This window comes from Salmo salar, chromosome ssa13 (assembly GCF_905237065.1).
Source record: "Salmo salar chromosome ssa13, Ssal_v3.1, whole genome shotgun sequence".
Classification (NCBI taxonomy): Eukaryota; Metazoa; Chordata; class Actinopteri; order Salmoniformes; family Salmonidae; genus Salmo; species Salmo salar.
Window position 1 is genome coordinate 83,415,593 of NC_059454.1, and position 26,829 is coordinate 83,442,421.

The following is a 26,829-nucleotide window of genomic DNA, read 5'->3' on the forward strand; positions in this document are numbered from 1 at the left end:
TTACGAATTTGCAAAACCTACTATATGTTACGAATTCGTAAAACGCATGATATGTTGTGAATTCTAGCTAGGTGGCTAATGTTAGCTAGGTGAGTAATGTTAGCTAGACTAGGGGTTAGGGTTAAGTTTAGGGTTAAGTTTAGGAGTTAGGTTAAAAGGTTAAGGTTAGGAGAAGGGTTAGCTAACATGCAAAGTTGCTAATTAGCTAAAATGCCAAAGTTGTCAGTAATGAGATTCGAACTCGCAACCTTTGGGTTGCTAGACGTTTGTGTTGTGTTTTTTGCCTTAAGTAAACATCTGTCTTATGTAACCATACCAAACGTAACATATCATACTAATTTGAGTGTCCCGGATTTCTGTTTACTATGTTACGTCTAATCTATGAGACCAGGCTGTGAAAGCAGGAATTAGTAAGAAAAAGTGTTGCCTCATGTTATGATCTGGTTTTATCTGGTATCCTTTTGCCTCTCTAGGAATGTCTTTCAAACATACAAAGAAAAAGGAAGTAAGACATAAATAAAAAATGACAGTCACAATGCTCCCCTCTGCCCCACTCTGAGATCACTGCATGGAATACTAGCATCCAGGGGTGGTACCTGTGGTGTAAGGCAGTCTCAACCTTCCCACAGTGAGAGGCATCTGTGCTGTGTGAGAGGAGGACCTGACTTGCTACAAACCCAGACCAGGTACTGCGGCACTGCTATCATCCACAGTACTGATTCCAACAGGTGAGTTCTGCCTGCCTTTGATCTTTTAGACAACAATCTGAAGACTTTATAAAATACTGGGAGGGAGAGATTATGTTGCTAATTCAGACTGCTCTCACTGCAGAACATTTAAATGATTTACATATGCATACACATTATCTTTAAACGGATATTTATGTTGTTGCTTTTGCATTCCTTGAGAAACACTTTCAACAGGTTTCACTACAGGTTCTTAGACTTACATTTGTTTTGGTGCTGCTAGTCTTGACCATCTGTAGAGTATGAATAATCCATTACTCAGTGGAGAGTGTGTATAATGTGAGTGTGTGGATGCATACACAGTTGCCCACAATGATTGGAGTGGCAAATTGAGAATATATTTTACAACTGGTTATAGATTAATGTAAAATTTGGCAAATTTCCATTCTTTGGAGTAGAACACATGATTCCAGCATCCTTGCTTTGTTGCAGTCATTGCAGATTGTAATAACAATGTCTGGACACTATAGAGCATACCTGTTAATACTGTGTCGGGGGTAAATGTATAATTATTCCATTCATTACTGGAACAGATTTTGCCAAGTGCATCTGCGCTCTCTGTTTAGCAACAGTGTCTCTGATCAGTTTAGCAGCTGTGCGAGTGGGAGGGGCAGTTCACCGGATCTTTTTCTGCAGTTAATTGAAGATCACTCCGCGACACACGATGCAGCGTCGTTCAGCAGCAGATGACAGCCACTGTCTTGTCGTTCTCACTCATCTCTGTCATCAAATGGACTCAAACTAGCCACATGTTCTGACTGAGCTCATACAGCGATACATTTATCTCTCTTGGTTTCATACACGTCCTGACCAAACGTCCACAGCATGAAGGTAAACCCAGGGAGTTATTTCAGAACAGGGCACAATGCTTCAGGAAAACGTGCTTCGACAGTGGAAAAGTAATTCAGCTAGCAAGGCATTGTCATTTTCTAACAGGTGATGATGATAAGCAGAAATAAGGAATTCACGTTACTATCGCTCATAGTACTAAAGTAGATGTGAGTTTATCTTTCGAACAATCCCCATGTACACAGCTAATAGCTAGCTAACGTTAGCCAAACCAAGTTAGTTAAAGTAGCTACTGTACTTAGTGCAACCCTACCTAAGTAACAGTACAGATGAAGATAATTATCTGAACTACTGTATAAATTATTGTTAAACCATTCCAGGCTGGAACTGTTGCTGTTAAAGTACAAGTAATAATTTTTATTCTGGAATAAACTGATTGAAGCAAGATCCTTTTTGAGGTAAACACACTCACACAGCTTTGAGTTGCTCATCTACAGCAGGAAGCGGTCCCCTGCCTGACTGAGAAAGCAGTAGATATTATTTTCCAGTTTGGCACCACATACCTAAGTCAGGGTTCTCAACTCTGGTGTACCTAAAAAATAAAAAAGAACAAGTACAGAAACAGACCCAATTCTGAGCATGACCTCAGGGTTGCACTGTCAAAAACTGAGCCCAGAATCGACATACTTGTTGAAAACTTCAACCAGCCACACACCTCTCATTATGACTGTGCGTGTTTGTTTTCTGGTCTACATCTGTGTGATGTGATCAAAAGGTTTATTCCAGACAAAATAAGAAAATATTTCTTGTATTTTAACAGCAACAGTTCTAACCTAGACCTTTTTTTCAACAATACTTTCTACAGTAATATGTACACTAGGCCTGATAATTTTTCAATGTACTGTTACTTAGGGTTACACTATCAAAAACTGATCCTGTGTGTGTGTGTTCTCTTATACATCTGTGTGATGTGATCAATCAGTTTATTCCAGTTCAGAATTAAATTATTTATTGTATTTTAACAGCAATAGTTCCAATTTAGACATATGTAAGAGTATTTTTAATGGGGAAAAATAAACCATTAATTGTTCTTTATATGGGTATTTCATTGTTATTTGTTTTTGTCTATATTGCATTTGTTTTAGGCATAAGGGCAATTAAATGTACTGATATTTATGTATAGTTTTCATAAGCTTGGGTCCCAGGAAAGCACAGCATTTCTAATTTGGGTCCCAGGCTGAAAAACATTAAGAACCCCTGTTCTAGAGGCCTATAATAATTGGTATGTTCATGTACATCTGTACATATTTGTTGTTACATAATTTTGTGGGTTTTGCATATGTTGGTTAAATGTGATGCCGATCATTCCTTTAGAGTCCCAGAATGCGGTAACACTGGTTGCTAGTAAACTGTTGGCCCATAAATTGTTTGTGAAGTCATGGTAAAAAGATGGATGACTGACAGAATCAAAGCTCTAGATCTTTCCCTCAGGGCTTTCAGCTCCACTGAGTAATCTAATATCTTAAAAACATTCCTTACCCCTGGATACTTCAACTGGTAATTATACAGGAGACGAAAGTAAAAGGAGCACTCTGTTTCTCAAGAAACAATCTGACCCTCCTCTGAGGCCTGTAGTCTGTGGTAATAATAGCCTCACTGAACCCCTATCCCAATTTGTATATTTTTTCATAAAGTTGGTTCCTTTCCTCACAGCTTTCTTTGGCGACACCACTGACGTGCTAAAGATCCTTGAGAATGTCAAAGATGAATCTAATGACATACTTACAAACATCCCCATGCAGGAGGCCTAGAAGCCCTCTCCCACCATATACACACCCTGAAGGTCTGCTGCCCACTTCTGGTTTTATTTTGACTTTACCCGAAATGGCGTTACCTATTAACTTTTTTCAATATGCGATGGGAGCGGCAATTGTGCCACGTTATGTTAATTTGTTTATAGCTTTCTGGAAAAATAAATTAATTAAAAATGCTGTATCTAATACATTATTTTATAATATTGTCTTGTGGCGCAGATATATGGATGATATTCTGGTAGCCTGTAGGGGCACAGAGGTTCACCCACCTGAGTAGATTTGTGTTGTATGCCAACTCCCCATTTTTTTGTTTACAGAAGAGCATTGCACTTCCTATTTAACCCTTATTTTACCAGGTAAGTCGACTGAGAACACATTCTCATTTACAGCAATGACCTGAAGAATAATACAGGGGAGAGGAGGGGGAAGAATGAGACAATTGGATGCTGGGGATGATTAGGTGGCCATGATGGTCAGATTGGGAATTTAGCCAGGACACCGGGGTTAACACCCCTACTCTTACGATAAGTGCCATGGGATCTTTTTTTAATTATTGTTTTTTTAGGGGGTAGATCAGCTTTAATATTGCAGATAGATTGTAGCTTCCATCAATGTAATTGTCTGCATCATTTCCAATCCACCATATATATATATATATATATGTATATGTATATGTGTTCTGTATATATAAATATACAGAACCAGTCAAAAGTTTGGACTCACATACTCATTCAAGGGTTTTTCTTTATTTTTACTATTTTCTACATTGTAGAATAATAGTGAAGACATCAAAACTATGAAAATTCCATATGTGTTATATGTCGTAACCAAAAAAGTGTTAAGCGAATCAAAATATATTTGAGACTCTTCAAAGTAGCCACCATTTGCCTTGATGACAGCTTTGCACATTATTGGCATTCTCTTAACCAGCTTCACGAGGTAGTCACCTGGAATGCATTTCAATTAACAGGTGTGCCTTGTTAATTTGTGGAATTTCTTTCCTTAATGCGTTTCAGGCAATCAGTTATGTTGTGACAAGGTTGGGTTGGTATACAGAACATGGTCCTATTTGGTAAAAGACTAGAGGTCGACCGATTTATGAATTTTCGATACCGATTATTGGAGGACCAAAAAAGAGCCGATACCGATTAATCGGCCGATTGTATTTTTTTTTTAAAAACAAATATTTTTAATTTTAATTTTTTTTTGCAACATATTTATTTTATTTATTTATTTATTTGTAATAATGACAATTACAACAATACTGAATGAACACTTATTTTAACTTAATATAATACATCAATAAAATCAATTTAGCCTCAAATAAATAATGAAACATGTTCAATTTGGTTTAAATAATGCAAAAACAAAGTGTTGGAGAAGAAAGTAAAAGTGCAATATGTGCCATGTTAAAAAGCTAACGTTTAAGTTCCTTGCTCATAACATGAGAACATATGAAAGCTGGTGGTTCCTTTTAACATGAGTCTTCAATATTCCCAGGTAAGAAGTTTTAGGTTGTAGGAATTATAGGACTATTTCGCTCTATACGATTTGTATTTCATATACCTTTGACTATTGGATGTTCTTATAGGCACTTTAGTATTGCCAGTGTAACAGTATAGCTTCCGTCCCTCTCCTCGCTCCTACCTGGGCTCGAATCAGGAACACATCGACAACAGCCACCCTCGAAGCAGCGTTACCCATGTTTGAAACGCTATTAGCGCGCACCCCGCTAACTAGCTAGCCATTTCACATCGGTTACACCAGCCGAATCTCGGGGGTTGAAGTCATAAACAGCGCAATGCTTGAAGAATTGCGAAGAGCAGCTGGCAAACGCACGAAGGTGCTGTTTGAATGAATGCTTACGAGCCTGCTGCTGCCTACCATCGCTCAGTCAGACTGCTCTATCAAATATCAAATCATAGACTTAATTATAACATAATAACACACAGAAATACGAGCCTTTGGTCATTAATACGGTCGAATCCGGAAACGATCATTTCGAAAACGAAACGTTTATTATTTCAGTGAAATACGGAACCGTTCCGCATTTTATCTAACGGGTGGCATCCCTAAGTCTAAATATTCCTGTTACATTGCACAACCTTCAATGTTATGTCATAATTATGTACAATTCTGGCAAATGAATTACAGCCTTTGTTAGGAATAAATGGACTTCACACATTTCGCAATGAGCCAGGCGGCCCAAACTGCTGTATATACCCTGACTGCTTGCACGGAACGCAAGAGAAGTGACACAACGTCACTTCCCTAGTTATAAGAAATTCATGTTAGCAGGCAATATTAACTAAATATGCAGGTTTAAAAATATATACATGTGTATTGATTTTAAAGAAAGGCATTGATGTTTATGGTTAGGTACATTGGTGCAACGACGGTGCTTTTTTCGCAAATGCGTTTGTTAAATCATCACCCGTTTGTCGAAGTAGGCTGTGATTCGATGAGAAATTAACAGGCACCGCATCGATTATATGTAACGCAGGACACGTTAGATAACTACACATGGTTGATGATATTACTAGTTTAACTAGTGATTATGTTAAGATTGATAGTTTTTTATAAGTTTAATGCTAGCTAGCAACTTACCTTGGCTTCTTGATGCCCTCGCGTAACAGGTAGTCAGCCTGCCACGCAGGCTCCTCGTGGAGTGCAATGTAAGGCAGGTGGTTAGAGCGTTGGACTAGTAACCGAAAGGTTGCAAAAACGAATCCCCGAGGTGACAAGGTAAAAATCTGTTGTTCTGCCCCTGAACAAGGCAGTTAACCCCCCATTCCTAGGCTGTCATTGAAAATAAGAATGGGTTTTTAATCTGACTTGCCTAGTTAAATAAAGGTGTAAAAAAAATATATATAATCGGCAAATCGGTGTCCAAAAATACCAATTGTTATAAAAACTTGAAATCGGCCATTCCGATTAATCGGTCTACCTCTATAAAAGACCAAGTCCATATTATGGCAAGACCAGTCAAATAAGCAAAGAGAAACGATAGTCCATCATTACTTTAAGACATGCAGAGGATAAATTGAAGCCTAAATAAATGCTTCACAGAGTTCAAGTAACAGACACATCTCAGCATCAACTGTTCAGAGGAGACTGTGTGAATCAGGCCTTCATGGTCGAATTGCTGCAAAGAAACCACTACTAAAGGACACATATGAAGAAGTTACTTGCTTTGGCCAAGAAACATGAGCAATGGACATTAGACCAGTGGAAATCTGTCCTTTCGGTCTGATGAGTCCAAATTTGAGATTTTTGGTTCCAACCGCCGTCTCTTTGTGAGACACAGAGTAGGTGAACAGATGATCTCTGCATGTGTGATTTCCACCGTGAAGCATGCAGGAGGAGGTGTGATGCTGTGGGGGTGCTTTGCTGGTGTCACTGTCAGTGATGTATTTAGAATTCAAGGCACAGTTAGCCAGCATGGCTACCACAGCATTCTGCAGCAATACACCATCCCATCTGGTTTGTGCTTAGTCCCACTATCATTTGTTTTTCAATGGGACAATGACCCAACACACCTCCAGGCTGTGTATTTGACCAAGAAGGAGAGTGATGGAGGGCTGCATCAGATGACCTGGCCTCCACAATCACCCAACCTCAACCCAATTGAGATGGTTTGGTATGAGTTGGACAGCAGAGTGAAGGAAAAGCAGCCAACAAGTGCTCAGCATATGTGGGAACTCCTTCAAGTCTGTTGGAAAAGCGTTCCAGGTGAAGCTGGTTGAGAGAATGCCAAGAGTGTGCAAAGCTGTCATCAAGGCAAAGGGTGGCTACTTTGAAGAATCTCAAATATAAAATATATTTTGATTTGTTTAACACTTATTTGGTGACTACATGATTCCCTATGTGTTATTTCATAAACTCATCAAAAAATGAAACTTCATCTCACTGTCAACTGTTTATTTTCAGCAAACTTAACATGTGTAAATATTTGTATTAACGTAAGATTCAACAACTGAGACATAAACTGAACAAGTTCCACAGACATGTGACGAACAGAAATGGAATAATGTTTCCCTGAACAAAGGGGGGCTCAAAATCAAAAGTAACAGCCAGTATCTGGTGTGGCCACCAGCTGCATTTTATTTATTTTTATTTCACCTTTATTTAACCAGGTAGGCCAGTTGAGAACAAGTTCTCATTTACAACTGCGACCTGGCCAAGATAAAGCAAAGCAGTGCAACGAAAAAACAACAACACAGTGTTACACATGGGATAAACAAACGTACAGTCAATAACACAATAGACAAATCTATGTACAGTGTGTGCAAACGTAGTAAGATTAAGGAGGTAAGGCAATAAATAGGCCATAGAGGCGAAATAATTAACATTTTGCATTAACACTGATAGATGTGCATTAAGTACTGCAGTGCGTCTCCTCCTCATGGACTGCACCAGATTTGCCCGTTCTTGCTGTGAGATGTTACCCCACTCTTCCACCAAGGCACCTGCAAGTTCCCGGACAGTTCTGGGGGGAATGGCCCTAGCCCTCACCCTCTGATCCAACAGGTCCCAGACGTGCTCAATGGGATTGAGATCCGGGCTCTTCGCTGGCCATGGCAGAACACTGACATTCCTGTCTTGCAGGAAATCATGCACAGAACGAGCAGTATGGCTGGTGGCATTGTCATGCTGGAGGGTCATGTCAGGATGAGCCTGCAGGAAGGGTACCACATGAGGGAGGAGGATGTCTTCCCTGTATTGCACAGCGTTGAGATTGCCTGCAATGACAACAAGCTCAGTCCGATGATGCTGTGACACACATGACGGACCATGACGGACCCTCCACCTCTTCCCGCTCCGGAGTACAGGCCTCGATGTAAAGCTCATTCCTTCGGCGATAAACGCAAATCCGACCATCACCCCTGGTGAGACAAAACCGTGACTCGTCAGTGAAGAGCACTTTTGGCCAGTCCTGTCTGGTCCAGCGACGGTGGGTTTGTGCCCATAGGCGACATTGTTGGCGGTGATGTCTGGTGAGGACCTGCCTTTCAACAGGCCTACAAGCCCTCAGTCCAGCCTCTCTCAGCCTATTGCGGATGGAGGGATTGTGCGTTCCTTGTGTAACTCGGGTAGTTGTTGTTGCCATCCTGTACCTGTCCCGCAGGTGTGATGTTCGGATGTACCGATCCTGTGCAGGTGTTGTTACACGTGGTCTGCCACTGCGAGGTCAGCTGTCCGTCCTGTCTCCCTGTTGCGCTGTCTTAGGCGTCTCTCAGTACGGACGTTGCAATTTATTTCCCTGGCCACATCAGCAATCCTCATGCCTCCTTGCAGCATGCCTAAGGCACGTTCACGCAGATGAGCAGGGACCCTGGGCATCTTGCTTTTGGTGTTTGTCAGAGTCAGTAGAAAGGCCTCTTTAGTGTCCTAAGTTTTCATAACTGTGACCTTAATTGCCTACTGTCTGTAAGCTGTTAGTGTATTAACGACCGTTACGCTGGTGCATGTTCATTAATTGTTTATGGTTCATTGAACAAGCATGGGAAACAGTGTTTAAACCCTTTACAATGAAGATCTGTGAAGTTATTTGGATTTTTACAAATGATTGTTGAAAGACATAATTTCACTGTGACCTGATGCTGACTGTCAGGCAATGAGGCAGGCGTTTGCTGAATGAGTGAGTGGTGGGGAGGGCAGGAGTGGTGTGTGTTGAGAGAGCACTACATTACTCAGATAACATGTGAGAGAGAGGTTGTGAGCAGATGAGCTCCCACACTTTTCAGCATGTTTTTAAAAATAGATTTAGAGTTAGACAAACTTAGTTTTTGGGACGGACATATTCTGGATGCTACCCTAAACAACATAACCTTCACTCCAAATCAAAACTCCAAACCTACAACCTGATTTTGGATGGAATTATTTGGAAGGCTTCCTACATTCAAGGATTATTATTCCCAAACTATACGTCAAATGCTCTGGCAAACAAGCAGACCTGAAAACCCCATCCAACCTGGAGCTGAGTGAGGAATGCTTAGTCTGAAGCAATTCTTTTACTTTCAAAAGCCAAGAAGAAAAATCAATTTTAGATTTTTCTTAATTAGGACTGAATGCTCAGGCTACCAAACTTTGCTAGAACAAAAAGATACAACTTCAATTAGCACTGACGTGTGAAGCAAGAGGTGTCGAAGCCTTTGAGCCCAACAAATGGTAGGCTACCCCACCCAAATCCAGAGGCCTTGAAGCCCCGTCCTGCTGTTCAGAGACCAGCCGCTGGCATTTTCACAAGAAATCTGCCTCCAGAAATAAAGACTTCACCCAAGGGGCTGTGACACCTACTCCCGTTACCTGCTGCACTGCTGCTTGGATTCCACCTGGCGATCTGTTCACCGTCTGCCCTGGCCTATCTCCCCCTGTCTGGTACTGGTAACCCCCCCCTGCACCCTCCCGAGCTTTCGCTCACCTCCAGCATACGTGCACTGTTGGGGCGAGTGACTAAACTTACAATGGTTAGCCCCAAGTCGTTATATTGAATTTTTTTCTTGTGCATTTTTAAATATAACGTGATTTGACACTTTACCTGTGCTAAATGACCTTGAGCCTTCTTGGATGGGCACTAATAATGTAACTCTATGGCAGCACCCAAGGGGCTTGAATTTTTTAGCTCTACCCTTAGATTTGGTGGTGTCGTAGTGGGACAGAACACTGAGCTAATCACGGCACAACTAGAGAACATTACCAACTCCTACGCTCCGTATTTTACGCTGGCTGCCCCACCACCACAGAAAGCACTGAGCTAGGCTGGAGCTGCCTTGGAGCTGCCTTGGTCAAAAAAGCAAAAAAGAGACCAAGTGTGTATGCGGCTTTATTAACTCAATTATTATTATTTAAAAAAATTGCAAACTGATACTTGACACGTAAGGAGAGGACCCTTTTTTTCAATTTTCGCCTAAAATGTCATACCCAAAATGTAACTGCCTGTAGCTTACGACCTGAAGCAAGGATATGTATATTCTTGATACCATTTAAAAGGATACACTTTGAAGTTTGTGGAAATGTGAAATGAATGTAGGAGAATATAACACATTAGTTCTGGTAAAAGATAATGCAAAGAAAAAAAACGTGTTTTTTTGTTCCATCTTTGAAATGCAAAGGCCATAATGTACTATTCCAGGTTAGGCACAATTTCGATTTTGGCCACTAGATGGCAGTAGTGTATATGCAAAGTTTTAGACTGATTCAATGAACCATTGCATTTCTGTTCAAAACTGCCCAAATGTGCCTAATTGGTTTATTAATATATTTTCAACTTAACTGTGCACTCCTCAAACAATATCATGGTATTATTTAACTATAGCTACTGTAAATTTGACAGTGCAGTTAGATTGTCACGAATTTAAGCTTTCTGCCCAAATCAGATATGTCTATGTCCTGAGAAATGTTCTTGTTACTTTTTTTTTAAGGGGTGGATCATCTTTAATATTGCGGATAGATTGTTGCTTCCATCAATGTAATTGTATGCATCATTTCCAATACCCTATATTTATACACATTTTACAGACACAATCTATTTTAAAATAGTTCTATTTTGTTTGTTTTTAGTCCTTCCTCTATTTCTGATGTCCATCCAGTTTGATTTCTATTTGTAACTGTGCTATTTCACAACATTTCTGAACCTATATACATTTTACAGATCTTGTATGTTTTACATTGGTTAATCTTATATGGACATTACCAAATAAATCTATATCCACAGTAAAACGAGTCCTATATCGACATAACCTGAAAGGCCGCTCAGCAAGGAAGAAGCCACTGCTCCAAATCCGCCATAAAAAAAGCCAGACCACGGTTTGCAACTGCACATGGGGACAAAGATCGTACTTTTTGGAGAAATGTCCTCTGGTCTGATGAAACAGAAATCAAACTGTTTGGCCATAATGACTATCGTTATGTTAGGAAAAAGGGGAGGCTTGCAAGCCAAAGAACACCATCCCAACTGTGAAGCACGGCAGCATCATGTTGTGGGGGTGCTTTGCTACAGGAGGGACTAGTGCACTTAACAAAATAGATGGCATCATGAGGAAAGAAAATTATGTGAACATATTGAAGCAACATCTCAAGACATCAGTCAGGAAGTTAAAGCTTGGTCGCAAATGGGTCTTCCAAATGGACAATCACCCCAAGCATACTTCCCAAGTTGTGGCAAAATGGCTTAAGGACAACAAAGTCAAGGTATTGGAGTGGCCATCACAAAGCCCTGACCTCAATCTCATAGAAAATCTGTGGGCAGAACTGAAAAAGCGTGTGTGAGCAAGGAGGCCTACAAACCTGACTCAGTTACACCAGCTCTGTCAGGAGGAATGGGCCAAAATTCACCCAACTTATTGTCGGAAGCTTGTGGAAGGCTACCTGAAACGTTTGACCCAAGTTAAACAATTTAAAGGCAATGCTACCAAATACTAATTGAGTGTATGTAAACTTCTGACCCACTGGGAATGTGATGAAAGAAATAAAAGCTGAAATAAATCATTCTCTCTGCTATTATTCTGATATTTCACATTCTTAAAATAAAGTGGTGATCCTAACTGACCTAAGGCAGGGCATTTTTACTAGGATTAAATGTCAGGAATTGTGAAAAACTGAGTTTAAATGTATTTGGCTAAGGTGTATGTAAACTTCCAACTTCAACTGTAGGTGCCTCCCACTATTTTCCTTCTCAAGGCTCTGATGAAGGTGATTCAAGCCGAAAATCAAGCATATAGTTTGTTTGTCCCGTCAATAAATCTATCAGATTTACGCAGTACCAGAGTGCTCCTTTTTTTTTTGTTCTCCCGGATCATCACCAGTTGAAGTATCCTGGGTGTCAAAAGCTGTATTGGAGGCGAAGTCAGGTGCAGGAGCGCAGAGTATAATGAACAGGCGCACTTTTATTATAATTCCAAAAACGAGAGCACTACATAAATCAAACGCACTCAAAAAACGGAACATAAAAGTAAAGCGCGTAAACTAACACACATAACATGAAACAATTACACACAAAACATGATGGGAAACAGAGGGTTAAATACAAGTAGCTTAATTGGGGAAATGAAAACCAGGTGTGTATGGAAACAAGACAAGACAAATGGATATATGAAAAATGGAGCGGCGATCACCGAACGCCGCCCGATTAAGGAGAGGAGTGACAGTACCCCCCCCCCCTTGACGAGCGGCGCGCCGACACCGGCCTCGAGGACAACCCGGAGGACGAGACGCAGGGTGATCCGGCCGGCGATGGTGTAACTCCCGCAGCAGTTCAGATCCAAAACATCTGCAACCAGAACCCAGCACCTCTCCTCCGGCCCGTACCTCTCCAAGGTACTGAAGGCCCCCCACCCGATGCCTCGAATCCAGGATGGAATGAACGATGTACGCCGGGGCGCCCTCGATGTCCAAAGTGGGCGGAGGGACCTCCAGCACCTCAGATTCCTGGAGTGGACCAGCCACCACCGGCCTGAGGAGAGACACATGGAACGAGGGGTTAATACGATAATCAGAGGAAAGCTGTAATCTATAACATACCTCGTTCACCCTCCTCAGGACTTTAAATGGCCCCACAAAACCGCGGAACCAGCTTCCGGCAGTGCAGGCAGAGGGGTAGGTTACGGGTCGAGAGCCAGACCCGGTCCCCCGGTGCGAACACCGGGGTCTCACTGCGGTGACAGTCCGCACTGGCTTTCTGGCGACGCGCGGCTCGCTGGAGATGGACACGGGCGGCCTCCCATGTCTCCTCCGCGTGCCTAAACCAGTCGTCCACTGCAGGAGTCTCGGTCTGACCCTGATGTCACGGTGCCAGAACCAGCTGGTACCCCAATACGCACTGAAAGGGGGAGAGGTTAGTGGAGGAGTGGCGAAGCGAGTTCTGTGCCATCTCGGCCCTGGGCACAAATGCTGCCCACTCCCCCGGCCGGTCCTGGCAATAGGACCGCAGAAACCTGCCCACATCCTGGTTGACTCTCTCTACCTGCCCGTTACTCTCGGGGTGAAAACCTGAGGTAAGGCTAATCGAGACCCCCAGACCATCCATGAACGCCTTCCAAACTCTCGACGTGAACTGGGGACCCCGATCCGACACTATATCCTCAGGCACCCCGTAGTGCCGGAAGACGTGTGTAAACAGGGCCTCCGCAGTCTGTAGGGCTGTAGGGAGACCAGGCAGAGGGAGGAGGAGATGACAGGACTTAGGAAAACGATCCACAACGACCAGGATCGTGGTATTTCCCTGTGAGGGAGGAAGATCCGTTAGGAAATCCACTGACAGATGTGACCAAGGTCGTTGTGGAAGGGGTAAGGGATGTAACTTACCTCTGGGCAGGTGTCTCTGAGCCTTACACTGGGCACACACCGAGCAGGAGGAGACATAAACCCTCACGTCCTTAGCCAAAGTGGGCCACCAGTACTTCCCAGTCAGACAGCGCACTGTCCGACCGATCCCCGGATGACCAGAGGAGTGAGACGTGCGGGCCCAAGAGATCAACTGGTCATGGACAGCAGACGGAACGTACATACGCCCAACGGGACACTGGAGGGGAGCGGGCTCTGTATGCAACGCCTGCTCAATGTCCGCATCCAAATCCCACACGACCGGCACTACCAGGCAGGAGGCCCGGGAGTATGGGAGTCTGATCCATGGGCCGCTCCTCTCTGTCATACAGCCAGGGCAGTGCGTCTGCCTTCTTATTCTGGGAACCTGGTCTGTAGGATAGGGTAAACACAAAACGGGTAAAAAACATGGCCCACCTTGCCTGCCAAGGATTCAGTCTTTTCGCTGCCCGGATGTACTCCAGGTTGCAGTGGTCAGTCCAGATGAAAAAATGGTGTTTAGCCCCCTCAAGCCAATGTCTCCACGCTTTCAACGCTTTAACCACAGCCAACAACTCCCGGTCCCCCACATCATAGTTACGTTCCGCTGGGCTGAGCTTCTTCGAGAAGAAACCACAGGGGCGGAGTTTCGGTGGCGTGCCCGAGCGCTGTGAGAGCACGGCTCCTATCCCAGCCTCGGACGCGTCCACCTCCACAGTGAATGCCAAAGAGGGATCCGGATGGGCCAACACTGGAGCCGAAGTAAACAGAGCTCTTAGTTGCCCAAAAGCCCTGTCCGCCTCAGCTGACCACCGCAACCTCACAGGACCTCCCTTCAGCAGTGAGGTAATGGGCGCAGCAACCTGGCCAAAACCCCAGATAAATCTCCGGTAGTAATTGGCAAACCCTAAAAATCGCTGCACCTCCTTTACCGTGGTGGGAGTCGGCCAATTACGCACGGCTGCACTGCGGTCACTCTCCATCTCCACCCCTGATGTGGAAATGCGATACCCTAGGAAGGAGACGGCCTGCTGAAAGAACAGGCATTTCTCAGCCTTGACGTACAGGTCTTGCTCCAACAGTCGTCCAAGTACCTTGCGCACCAAGGACACATGCTCGGCGCATGTAGCGGAGTAAATCAGAATGTCATCGATATACACCACTACACCCTGCCCGTGCAGGTCCCTGAAAATCTCGTCTACAAAGGATTGGAAAACTGATGGAGCATTCATCAACCCGTCCGGCATGACAAGGTACTCATAATGCACTGTGGTGGTACTGAACGCTGTCTTCCACTCATCTCCCTCCTGGATACTCACCAGGTTATACGCACTCCTGAGATCCAGTTTTGCGAAGAAGCGCGCCCCATGCATTGACTCAATCGGCGTGGCGATAAGAGGTAGTGGGTAATTGTACTTCACCGTGATTTGATTGAGACCTCTATAGTCAATGCACGGGCGTAAACCTCCATCCTTCTTCACAAAAAAGAAACTCGAGGAGGCGGGTGAAGTAGAGGGCCAAATGTACCCCTGACGCAGGGATTCAGAGACATATGTAACTGTGACTCCTGGGAAGCGCAGCGTCTGCCAGAAGATTTATCGTACAATCCTCCCGTCGATGAGGTGGTAATTTAGTCGCCTTTTTACAGAAGGCGAGTGCCAAATCGGCATATTCTGGGGGGGATGTGCACGGTGGAGTCCTGGTCTGGACTTTCCACCGTGGTAGCACCAACGGAAACCCCTACACACCTCCCTGAGCACTCTCACGACCACCCCGTGAGAGCCCTCTGTTGCCAGGAAATAGTGGGGTTATGCAGAGCTAACCAAGGAAGGCCTAGTACCACAGGAAATGCAGGCAAGTCAATGAGAAAGAGACTGATTCTCTCCTTGATTAGCCCGGACCCTAATGGTCGACTATCTAGAGCGTGTACCGGGAAGGGTCTAACTATAGGAAAAATAGGGATCCCTAACCTAATGGCTAATGCTCTGTCGATAAAATTCCCAGCTGCGCCTGAATCGACGAGCGCCTTATGCTGGGAATGTGGGGAAAACTCAGGGAAACAAACAGGCACAAACAGTTGATCAACAGAGGACTCTGGATGAGTGTGGTGCAAACTCACCTGGGGTGACGCCAGAGTGCCCTGCCTGTTGCCTCGACTCCCAGAGGAACCAACACGGCACCGACCGGCAGTGTGTCCTCTGCGGCCACAAATGGCGCACGTGATTGCTCCTCCTCCAGTCTCCCTATGAGCAGCCCCTCCTAACTCCATGGGCACCGGAGCGGGGGTGCTGGACGATGGAACCAACAGAGCCCCCTCTGGACGTCCACGAGTGACCAGCAGGTTATCCAACCAGATGGACAAATCCACCAGTTGGTCGAAGGAAATGGTGGCATCCCTGCAGGCCAGCTCGCGTCGGACGTCCTCTCGTAGGCTGCATCGATAGTGGTCGATGAGGGCCCTGTCGTTCCAGCCTGCTCCGGCAGCCAAGGTCCGGAATTCCAGGGCGAAGTCCTGGGTGCTCCTCGTTTCCTGTTTCAAATGGAAGAGCCTATCCCCCGCCGCTCTGCCCTCAGGGGGATGGTCGAAAACGGCCCTGAAGCGACGGGTGAACTCCTCGAAGTGGTCTCGCGCCGTGTCTCCTTCTCTCCACACGGTGTTTGCCCACTCCAGCGCTCTTCCTGTGAGACAGGAGACGAGGGTGGCCACTCTCTCCCCTCCTGAGGGAGCTGGGTGCACAGTGGCCAGGTAGAGGCCTAGTTGTAACAAGAATCCCTGGCACTGTGCTGCCGTTCCATCATACTCCCTGGGAAGGGAGAGACGCATCCCACTGGAACTCTCTCCGGATGGAACGGATGGAGACAACCCCGGTTGTGCTGGTCGAGGCACTGGAGAGACTTCCTGTCTCTCCCAGCGGTCCATGGTCTGGGGAATTTGCTAACAATTTACTAAATTACTCACGATAAACGTTCACAAAAAGCATAACAATTATTTTAAGAATTATAGATCCAGAACTCCTCTATGCACTCGATATGTCCGATTTTAAAATAGCTTTTTGGTGAAAGCACATTTTGCAATATTCTAAGTACATAGCCCAGCCATCACGGGCTAGCTATTTAGACACCCTGCAAGTTTAGCCTTCACCAAAATCAGATTTACTATTATAAAAGTTTGATTACCTTTTGTTGTCTTCGTCAGAATGCACTCCCAGGACTGCTACTTCAATAACAAATGTTGGTTTGGTCCAAAATAATCCATCGTTATATCCGAATAGCGGCGTTTTGTTCGTGCGTCCCAGACACTATCCGAAATGGTAAATCAGGGTCGCGCGCATGGCGCAATTCGTGACAAAAAAATTCTAAATATTCCATTACCGTACTTCGAAGCATGTCAACCGCTGTTTAAAATCAATTTTTATGCAATTTATCTCGTAAAAAAGCGATAGTATTCCGACCGGGAATCTCCTTTTCGGCAAACAGAGGAAAAATCACAAAGACGGGGGCGGCCAGGGCACGCGCCTAAGCCCACAGTCCCTTGATCGGCCACTTGAGAAAGGCGATAATGTGTTTCAGCCTGGGGCTGGGATGACGACATTCAGGTTTTTCCCGGGCTCTGAGCGCCCATGGAAGACGTAGGAAGTGTCACGTTAGAGCAGAGATCCTTTGTAAAAGATAGAGATGGCAAAGAAGTTCAAGAAATGGTCAGACAGGCCACTTCCTGTAAAGGAATCTCTCAGGTTTTGACCTGCCATTTGAGTTCTGTTATACTCACAGACACCATTCAAACAGTTTTAGAAACTTTGGAGTGTTTTCTATCCAAAGCCAATAATTATATGCCTATTCTAGTTACTGGGCAGGACTAGTAACCAGATTAAATCGGGTACGTTTTTTATCCAACCGTGAAAATACTGCCCCTTAGCCATAACAGGATAACAGAGTATAATGAACAGACACTGGGGGAAGGAATGTTTTTGGGGATTTTCAAGTCCTTCAGTCTAGCAACTGATTCCCCTTTTTTGTTTAAACTGGGCTGAAGTGCCTTTGGGTATACCTTTTTCTAATGCAATATATAGTTAGTACATACAGACTTCTGTTCTGTACATACTATGACCCCAGCCAATTAGCCAACAACCGTGTTCTTTTTTTCAATAGGAAGCAAAGACTTGGACTGGACCATGGCCACCAAGGGTGTGTTGACCTACATAACTCTGTAACTTAACACTATGTAAAACATCACTGCTCCATCATGAGCAATAGTGGTATATCAAAACACAGAATAATATAAAGTGCGTGTGTGTAATGTGTGTGCATGTAATGTGTGTGTGTGTGTGTGTGTGTTGTAGAAGTTAACAGAGCACAGGTGGTTCGAACCATGAAGGTGCGTACTTCCCTCAAGAGAGATGGCAGCTGGATCCGTAGAGTGACAGACCCAGATGAAGAGAAAGGAAAACCACGGTAACCCATTCCAAACCAAAATCCACCCGCTTTATGTTTTAGGAGACAATGGAGGCACATTTATCTTTGTCTAAGACATTAAGGATTTATCTAAAGCATTAATTGCAATTAACAATTGAGTCAAATTTTATATTTATGGCGCTGGTCTATTTGGAACTAACATTCCACAACCCCACTATTTTCTTCTCTCAAGCAAGCCAGAACTTCCAAAGAAACCCACTGGTCTCTTTTCAGCTGAATCCAGCCCTGTTACCTCTCTTGCTCCATGCAACCCCTACAGTCCTACAGTGACACCAGATGTTGACCCACTGACCCATAAGGAAAACACCAAATGGTAAGAGAGAAATTACCTTTGACTGTGCATGCGAGGAATCAATATTGGACAGTTATTAAAGTGCAATAACATGTCATAACTTAATTACCTCTTTCTTCTGTAGGTCATTGACATCTAGCAGGGTCGGACCCCTGGCAAAGTCCTATGTCCTCTCAGCAGCTAAGAAATTTGAGTGGGTGTTTGTGTTTTTGTGTAGTGTTTTTTTTTTTTGTATGTATATTTACACTTTTAGATTTTTTTTATCTACACATAAAACTCAGTAACTGAGTCTTTTTTCCTTGTAAAATATGAATAACATATTGTTTATCGCTTCCCAGTATCATTGTGGAATCATGTAGTAACCCAAAAGGTGTTCAACAAATCAAACCAGATGGGGTGGTGTATCGCTGTAGAATGCTGTGGTAGCCATGCTGGTTAAGTATGCCTTGAATTCTTAAAACTTTGGCCAGGTGGAAGGTAGCATCCCACCTGGCCAAAATCCGATGAAATTGCAGAGTGTGAAATTCAAACTTTCATAAAATCACAAGTGTAATACATCAAAATAAAGCTTAACTTCTTGTTAATCCAGCCGCTGTGTCAGATTTCAAAAAGGCTTTACAGCGAAAGCACGCCATGCGATTATCTGAGGACATCGCCCCGCATACAAAAGCATGAAGAACATATTTCAACCAGGCAGGTGCGCCACGAAAGTCAGAAATAGCGATATAATAAATGCCTTACCTTTGATTATCTTCTTCTGTTGACACTCCAAAAGGTCCCAGATACATCACAAATGGTCCTTTTGTTCGATAATGTCCTTCTTTATATTCATAAAAATTCAGTTAAGCTGGTGTGCTTCAGTCAATAATCTACCCAGTTTCCCTCCATCAAAATGCATACAAAATGAATCCCAAAAGTTACTAATAAACTTTTCCAAACAAGTCAAACAACGTTTATAATCGAACCTTAGGTACCCTAATACGTAAATAAACTATACAATTTAAGACGGAGAATCGTTATTGTCTTTACCGGAGAAAAATACCAAAGAATGCGCTCTCTTCCACGTGCTTGGAAACACTACAGCCAAAATGGGAGCCACCTAGAAAAACTACAATTTCTGGCTCATTTTTACAAAAACCAGCATGAATCTCTTTCTAAAGACTGTTGACATCTAGTGGAAGCCCTAGAAACTGCAATCTGGGAGGATTTCGCCTTATAATAAAAGTAACAGCCATTGAAAACAGTGGTAGGATGAAAATTGTTTTTTTTGGGATGGTTTGTCCTCGTGGTTTCGCCTGTCATATCAGTTCTGTTATACTCACAGACATAATTTTAACAGTTTTAGAAACTTTAGAGTGTTTTCTATCCAATTCTACCAATTATATGCATATCCTAGCTTCTGGGCCTGAGTAACAGGCAGTTTACTTTGGGCACACTTTTCATCAGGACGTGAAAATACTGCCCCCTACCCAAGAGAGGTTAATAAATCACAGACAGTGTCACCAGCAAAGCACCGCCACACCATTACACCTCCTCCATGCTTTCCGGTGGGAAATACACATGCAGAGATCATCCGTTCACCCACACTGCATCTCACAAAGACACGGCGGTTGGAACCAAAAATCTCAAAGGACAAAATTCTACCGGTTTAATGTCCAATGCCTGATTCACACAGTCTCCTCTGAACAGTTGATGTTGAGATGTGAATAATTTATTTTGGCTGCAATGTCTGAGGCTGGTAACTCTAATGAACTTATTCTCTGCAGCAGAGGTAACTCTGGGTCTTCCATTCATGTGGTGGTCCTCATGATAGCCAGTTGCATCATAGCGCTTGATGGGTTTTGCAACTGCACTTGAAGAAACTTTCAAAGTTCTTGAAATTTTCCGTATTGACTGACCTTCATGTCTTAAAGTAATGATAGTTCGTTTCTCTTTGCTTGTTTGAGCTGTTCTTGCCATAATATGGACTTGGTCTTTTACCAAATAGGGCTATCTTCTGTATACCCCCCTACCTTGTCACAACACAACTGATTGGCTGAAACGCATTAAGAAGGAAAGAAATTCCACAAATTACATTTTAAGATGGCACACCTGTTAATTGAAATGCATTCCAGGTGACTACCTCGTGAAGCTGGTTGAGAGAATGCGAAGAGTGTGCAAAGCTGTCATCAAGGCTATTTGAAGAATCTCAAATATAAAATATATTTTGATTTGTTAAACACTTTTTTGCTTACTACGTGATTCCATATGTGTTATTTCTTAGTTTTGATGTCTTCAATATTATTCTACAATGTAGAAAATAGTAAAAATAAAGAAAAACCCTTGAATGAGTAGGTGTTCTAAAACTTTTGACCGGTAGTGTAGTTCCGACATGCAAGTTTTCTTAGGGTATGTCTTTTCTCTTACCTTTTAGATCTCTGGATTCCCCAATGAGCGCCCCACCATTCAAAATCAGCCAGTCACATTTCCCTATAAGGTAATGTTTTCCTGATAGAAAATATACTCTCTCTCTCTCTCTCTCTCTGAAATTGCATCCACTCCGATTGATGTCGCTGCTGTGATCCCAACTGAAACTGAGTATCCTTCCATCACCCTGGGACATAATATCAACTTATCTCTAGCACTTTACACTCGTACCCGTATAGGGGTCGAAAATGGTAGATTTGGACACTGATAAGTTCCTAAATTGGAAAGTAGTGGCTGTACAGTAACATACTATTCATGACGTCAGAGTCCAGGGTCTCTCATCCCTCCTGCTAATTGGGCAACTTTTGCAAATGTTTTGTTGTCTGAGTGAGGAAAATGCTTTAAATTACGAGGACTCTGTATTTTGAAAGATGAGACGTTGAGATTATAATAAATACTGCTTTGTCATACAAGCAAGCCAAACACCCGTGAGTCCAAATGTGCACTTCACATTTACATATGATAAAACTCATGTAATATACAGTATCACCATTTATGATCACTGTTTTGAAGTACAGTTACAAGGTGACATGGCATTATACCCTGGTTTGTCCTTAACAGATTGAGCCTATGTTTGTTGTATTGTGAAGAAAATGTTAAGCGGACCACACATCTAAATGCACACGAGTCATGACTCCATTCTATGCGCACCAAAATTATAATCTACTTCTCTGAATTTCCTTGTGAAAGCCTAGCACTGAAAGATTGTCTTTTATCTTTTAGCTAGTCATGTTGGTTAATATAACATGCTTTAAAATTATGCCCAGGAGACAGGACTGACAGCTGATCGTCCTCACAGTGGCAGACCACTTGTAACAACACCTGCACAGGATCGGTACATCCGAACATCACACCTGCGGGACAGGTACAGGATGGCAACAACAACTGCCTGAGTTACACAAGGAACACACAATCCCTCCATCAGTGCTCAGACTGTCCGCAATAGGCTGAGAGAGGCTGGACTGAGGGCTTGTAGGCCTGTTGTAAGGAAGGTCCTCACCAGACATCACCGCCAACAACGTCGCCTATGGGCACAAACCCACCGTCGTTGGACCAGACAGGACTGGCAAAAAGTGCTCTTCACTGACGAGTCGCGGTTTTGTCTCACCAGGGGTGATGGTTGGATTCGCGTTTATCGTTGAAGGAATGAGCGTTACACCGAGGCCTGTACTCTGGAGCGGGATCGATTTGGAAGTGGAGGGTCCTTCATGGTCTGGGGCGGTGTGTCACAGCATCATCGGACTAAGCTTGTTGTCATTGCAGGCAATCTCAATGCTGTGCGTTACAGGGAAGACATCCTCCTCCCTCATGTGGTACCCTTCCTGCAGGCTCATCCTGACATGACCCTCCAGCATGACAATGCCACCAGCCATACTGCTCGTTCTGTGCATGATTTCCTGCAAGACAGGAATGTCAGTGTTCTGCCATGGCCAGCGAAGAGCCCGGATCTCAATCCCATTGAGCACGTCTGGGACCTGTTGAATTGGAGGGTGAGGGCTAGGGCCATTCCCCCCAGAAATGTCAGGGAACTTGCAGGTGCCTTGGTGGAAGAGTGGGGTAACATCTCACAGCAAGAACTGGCAAATCTGGTGCAGTCCATGAGGAGGAGATGCACTGCAGTACTTAATGCAGCTGTTGGCCACACCAGATACTGACTGTTACTTTTGATTTTGAGCCCCCCTTTGTTCAGGGACACAATATTCAATTTCTGTTAGTCACATGTCTGGAACTTGTTCAGTTTATGTCTCAGTTGCTGAATCTTAGGTTCATACAGATATTTACACATGTTAAGTTTGCTGAAAATAAATGCAGTTGACAGTGAGAGGATGTTTCTTTTTTTACTGAGTTTAGTTGAAGACTCTTCTTTGAGTCATGAAAGTGCATTGAAATGACTTTGGAACTGTGCACACTTTGGAGAGGTGTGGCCACCAGTTAGACCTCACTCAAACTCTTGTAATTGTTTTGTCTTATGTTGCACCTACCCTAAATTTCCCAATAATATTCTTATCATGTTACTGAATGTATCCAGAGTATTTTCAGATTTCGTTATCATCAAACGCGGCTAAAAATACAGTAAATGTAAAATGCACATAAAATCAAGTGTAATGTTTGGATTCAGTCTTGTGTCAGGTTAACTGTTGCGTCCCCACCTTTAGCCTAATCATTTTTCCATAATCTCCCTTTGAATTACTACCATGGTTATGTATATAATTTCCATATTTTTCCTGTAAAAAAATATTTAAATCTAGCCCTATCCATATAGGCCATTTCCCAGGAGGGTAAGGGGTTAATGTATTCACTATGAAGTAGCCAAGCACATCCCCAGCTCCATTAAAATTAATGTTACCTTACTTTGTTTTATGCAATAATAGATTTGGTGCACATTTAGAATATAATTGAGGAGAAATATAGATAGCAGGTGCTGTTGTTCACCCTGCCAGAAGTAGTATAATGGGTGCTTGAATCAGTTACTGCCATAAAGCGTATTTAAGTGCTAATTCTGTGTGACTGATTTACAGTAGGCCTGAGGAGTTGTCAGACGCTGTGGAGGAGTCAGTGGATACACCAACAGCAGAATCAGAAGACAAATCTCTTGGGAAACCTGTGGAACAACCTGCGGTGGAGGATTCTGTAGATGCTGGAAAATCTGTAGACGCACCTGCTGACCAACCAGAGGCAGCAGAGCCCTCTGAGACAACGACTGAGGTACCTGCATCTGTGGAAGAAGCTGTTGGAGAACTCATCGCAAAACTCACTGCAGAACGCACCGTGGGACCCACAGTGGAACCAGCAAGTGAAGTTCAATCAGAAGAGGCTGCTGTAGAATCAGTCTTAGAACCTGTAGCGAAACCTGTTGACAGTGTTTCTGAAGAACCTGCAGTTTGGCCAGCGGCTGTGGAGGCAATTGAACTTGTAGTTCAGCTTGTGGTTGCAGTTAAACCTGTAGTTGAGCCTGTGGCTGCAGTTAAACCTATAGTTGAGCATGTGGCTGCAGTTAAACCTGTAGTTGAACCTGTGGCTGCAGTTAAACCTGTAGTTGAGCCTGTGGCTGCAGTTAAATCTGTAGTTGAGCCTGTGGCTGCAGTTAAACCTGTAGTTGAGCCTGTGGCTGCAGTTAAACCTGTAGTTACGCCTGTGGCTACAGTAAACCCTGTAGTTGAACCTGTGGCTGCAGTTATACCTGTAGTTGAACCTGTGGCTGCCGTTAAACATGTAGTTGAGCCTGTGGCTGCAGTTAAACCTGTAGTTGAGCCTGTGGCTGCCGTTAAACCTGTAGTTGAGCCTGTGGCTGCAGTAAAACCTGTAGTTGAGCCTGTGGCTGCAGTTAAACCTGTAGTTGAGCCTGTGGCTGCAGTTAAACCTGTAGTTGAGCCTGTGGCTGCAGTAAAACCTGTAGTTGAGCCTGTGGCTGCAGTTAAACCTGTAGTTGAGCCTGTGGCTGCAGTTAAACCTGTAGTTGAGCCTGTGGCTGCAGTAAAACCTGTAGTTGAGCCTGTGGCTGCAGTAAAACCTGTAGTTGAGCCTGTGGCTGCAGTAAAACCTGTAGTTGAGCCTGTGGCTGCAGTTAAACCTATAGTTGAGCCTGTGGCTACAGTTAAACCTGTAGTTGAGCCTGTGGCTACAGTAAAACCTGTAGTTGAGCCTGTGGCTGCAGTTAAACCTGTAGTTGAGCCTGTAGCTGCAGTTAAACCTGTAGTTGAGCCTGTGGCTGCAGTTAAACCTGTAGTTGAGCCTGTGGCTGCAGTTAAACCTGTAGTTGAGCCTGTGGCTGCAGTAAAACCTGTAGTTGAGCCTGTGGCTGCAGTAAAACCTGTAGTTGAGCCTGTGGCTGCAGTAAAACCTGTAGTTGAGCCTGTGGCTGCAGTTAAACCTGTAGTTGAGCCTGTGGCTGCAGTAAAACCTGTAGTTGAGCCTGTGGCTGCAGTTAAACCTGTAATTGAGGAGTCAACATCTGAACCCATCATTGAAGCTGAAGCTGTGGCTGAAGCAGCTGTTGAAGTTGTTCAGGAATTATCAGCTGCTATTGAACTTGAGGCATTAGACGTGGAGCTACCTTCTGCTGAAGTCGTGGCAGATGATATAATAGCACCTGCATCAGAACCTACACCATCCCCTTGTGGGGGTCAGGTTCCATCACTGTGAGTTTGCCCTCATATTAAGTTGTCCTAATCCTTTCCTATTAGAGACAATACAATTATTTTAAAGTCATTTGAGCGGATAAGTTAATCAGTACAGTAAACAAGCACACATTTCAAATGTACATTTACCCTTTAAGTTATTCGATACATGCATACATACAGTCAATACATGCAGTAGTAATGCAGCAAGACACCCGCATAGTATGTGCATTTTCTACATTTGGGCAGTGCAATTTTAGTGTCTATTTGTTTCTGTAATGTTTCAGCATTCAGCAACAGGAGGATGCTGAACCACAGCATCAGATAGTCCATGGCTTTCGTCACACCAAGTAAGTGTTGTCATTCTGTCCATGTTCAGACTATAGTAGGCCTAAAAGGAGCACACCTTTACTATGAGTAAGGGGAAGACAGTTTTTTTTATATTACAACAATAATTACCCCAGCATAATACTACACATTGCAGAATGCGCATTTCTCCTCATAAAAGTACAGTGGTGTAAAAATACTTTAAAATACTACTTAAGTAGTTTTTTGGGTATCTGTACTTTACTATTTATAGGTTTGACTATTTTACTTTTACCTCGTTTTACCTCGTACATTCGTTAAGAAAATATTGTACTTTTTACTCCATACATTTTCCCTGACACCGAAAAGTACTCATTATATCTTGAGTGCTTAGCAGGACAGGATAATAGTCAAATGCACACACTTATCAACAGAACATCCCTGGTCATCCCTACTGCCTCTGATCTGGCGGACTCACTAAACACAAATGCTTCATTTGTAAAAAATATCTGAGTGTTGGAGATTGCTCGTGGCTTTCTGTAAATAAAAAAAACAAGACAATGGTGCCATCTGGTTTGTTTAATATAAGGAATTTGAAACGGTTTATACCTTTACTCAATTAGAACTTTACTGGGTGACTTTTACTTGAGTCATTTTCTATTAAGGTATTTTTACTTTTACTCAAGTATGACAGTTGGGTACTTTTTCCACCACTGTAAAAGTAAACTTATTTTGTGCCAATTGATAACAATCGAGTCTGTTTTAGCTATGCCAAAGGTTATAGTGTATTTTCTATACTTAAGAAAGAGATGTTTTGACCGTACTCGATAGTGATGAACTTCCCCTCTCCCCTGCAGGGATGGCAAAGCCCTTTGTTCATACTGTGACAAGTCAATTGATGGAAATGTCAAGATCACAATCAATTACCCACAAATCTACAGCCACCCAGACTGTTTTAAGGTACAGCACCCCCAACGCTTGTCCAGACACCTCATTGTTAAAAATAAAAATCTGTCAGTGAACTGAACATTATGACACTTGTTTTTTGGTGATATGGTAGTCCTCTCTCTCCATACTGAGGGGAATATTTCCTTTTTTCAGTGCGGGTTGTGCGGTAAGGCCTTGGGGGACATGACGACCGCCATGTTCGTGCATGGGAGAGTGATCCACTGTGATGGCTGCTTTATTAAAACCATGTAGGCCCCAGGGCTTCTCATCACCTTGACACAGAGGGCACAGCAGTGTCATCCCTAGAACATCCCTGTCACCAACACAACCATTTTGACAGATTACTTGCTAACATTGTTCTTTTTTTTTTGTAAGATGTTATATTTCCAGAGTTATCATCAATTTTTCTTCCCTGACACTGAATGCCATTTTTTTGTGAATGTAAGACTTTTTTCTGTAAACAAATACTTCGTTTTTTCCCCATTTATTGTGTTTTCACCATGTGGAGGGCATGTATATCTGTAATGAGAAAAAATATATAAATGATTTATGACAGTTTCCATAATTTATGTCAA

At 43.3% G+C, this 26,829-nt stretch overlaps 1 protein-coding gene across 3 annotated transcripts; it reads left to right on the plus strand.

Annotated features, from left to right (window-relative positions):
* The first annotated feature begins 480 nt into the window (after nucleotides 1-480).
* On the plus strand, nucleotides 481-26,819 carry LOC106567852 (calphotin). 3 transcript variants are annotated; one of them, XM_014137668.2, is made up of 10 exons: nucleotides 481-728; nucleotides 17,801-17,836; nucleotides 17,992-18,103; nucleotides 18,297-18,437; nucleotides 18,541-18,609; nucleotides 20,830-20,892; nucleotides 23,402-25,021; nucleotides 25,288-25,350; nucleotides 26,164-26,266; nucleotides 26,408-26,819. In XM_014137668.2, the coding sequence occupies exons 2-10, from the start codon at nucleotides 17,824-17,826 to the stop codon at nucleotides 26,504-26,506; spliced, it is 2,283 nt and encodes a 760-aa protein (XP_013993143.2). In that variant the 5' UTR covers nucleotides 481-728; nucleotides 17,801-17,823; the 3' UTR covers nucleotides 26,507-26,819. The 3 variants fall into 3 exon arrangements, with proteins under 3 accessions (XP_013993143.2, XP_013993142.2, XP_013993144.2); XM_014137667.2 differs by having other exon boundaries at nucleotides 23,405-25,021; XM_014137669.2 differs by lacking the exon at nucleotides 481-728 and adding an exon at nucleotides 1,369-1,577.
* Nucleotides 26,820-26,829: the final 10 nt, after the last annotated feature.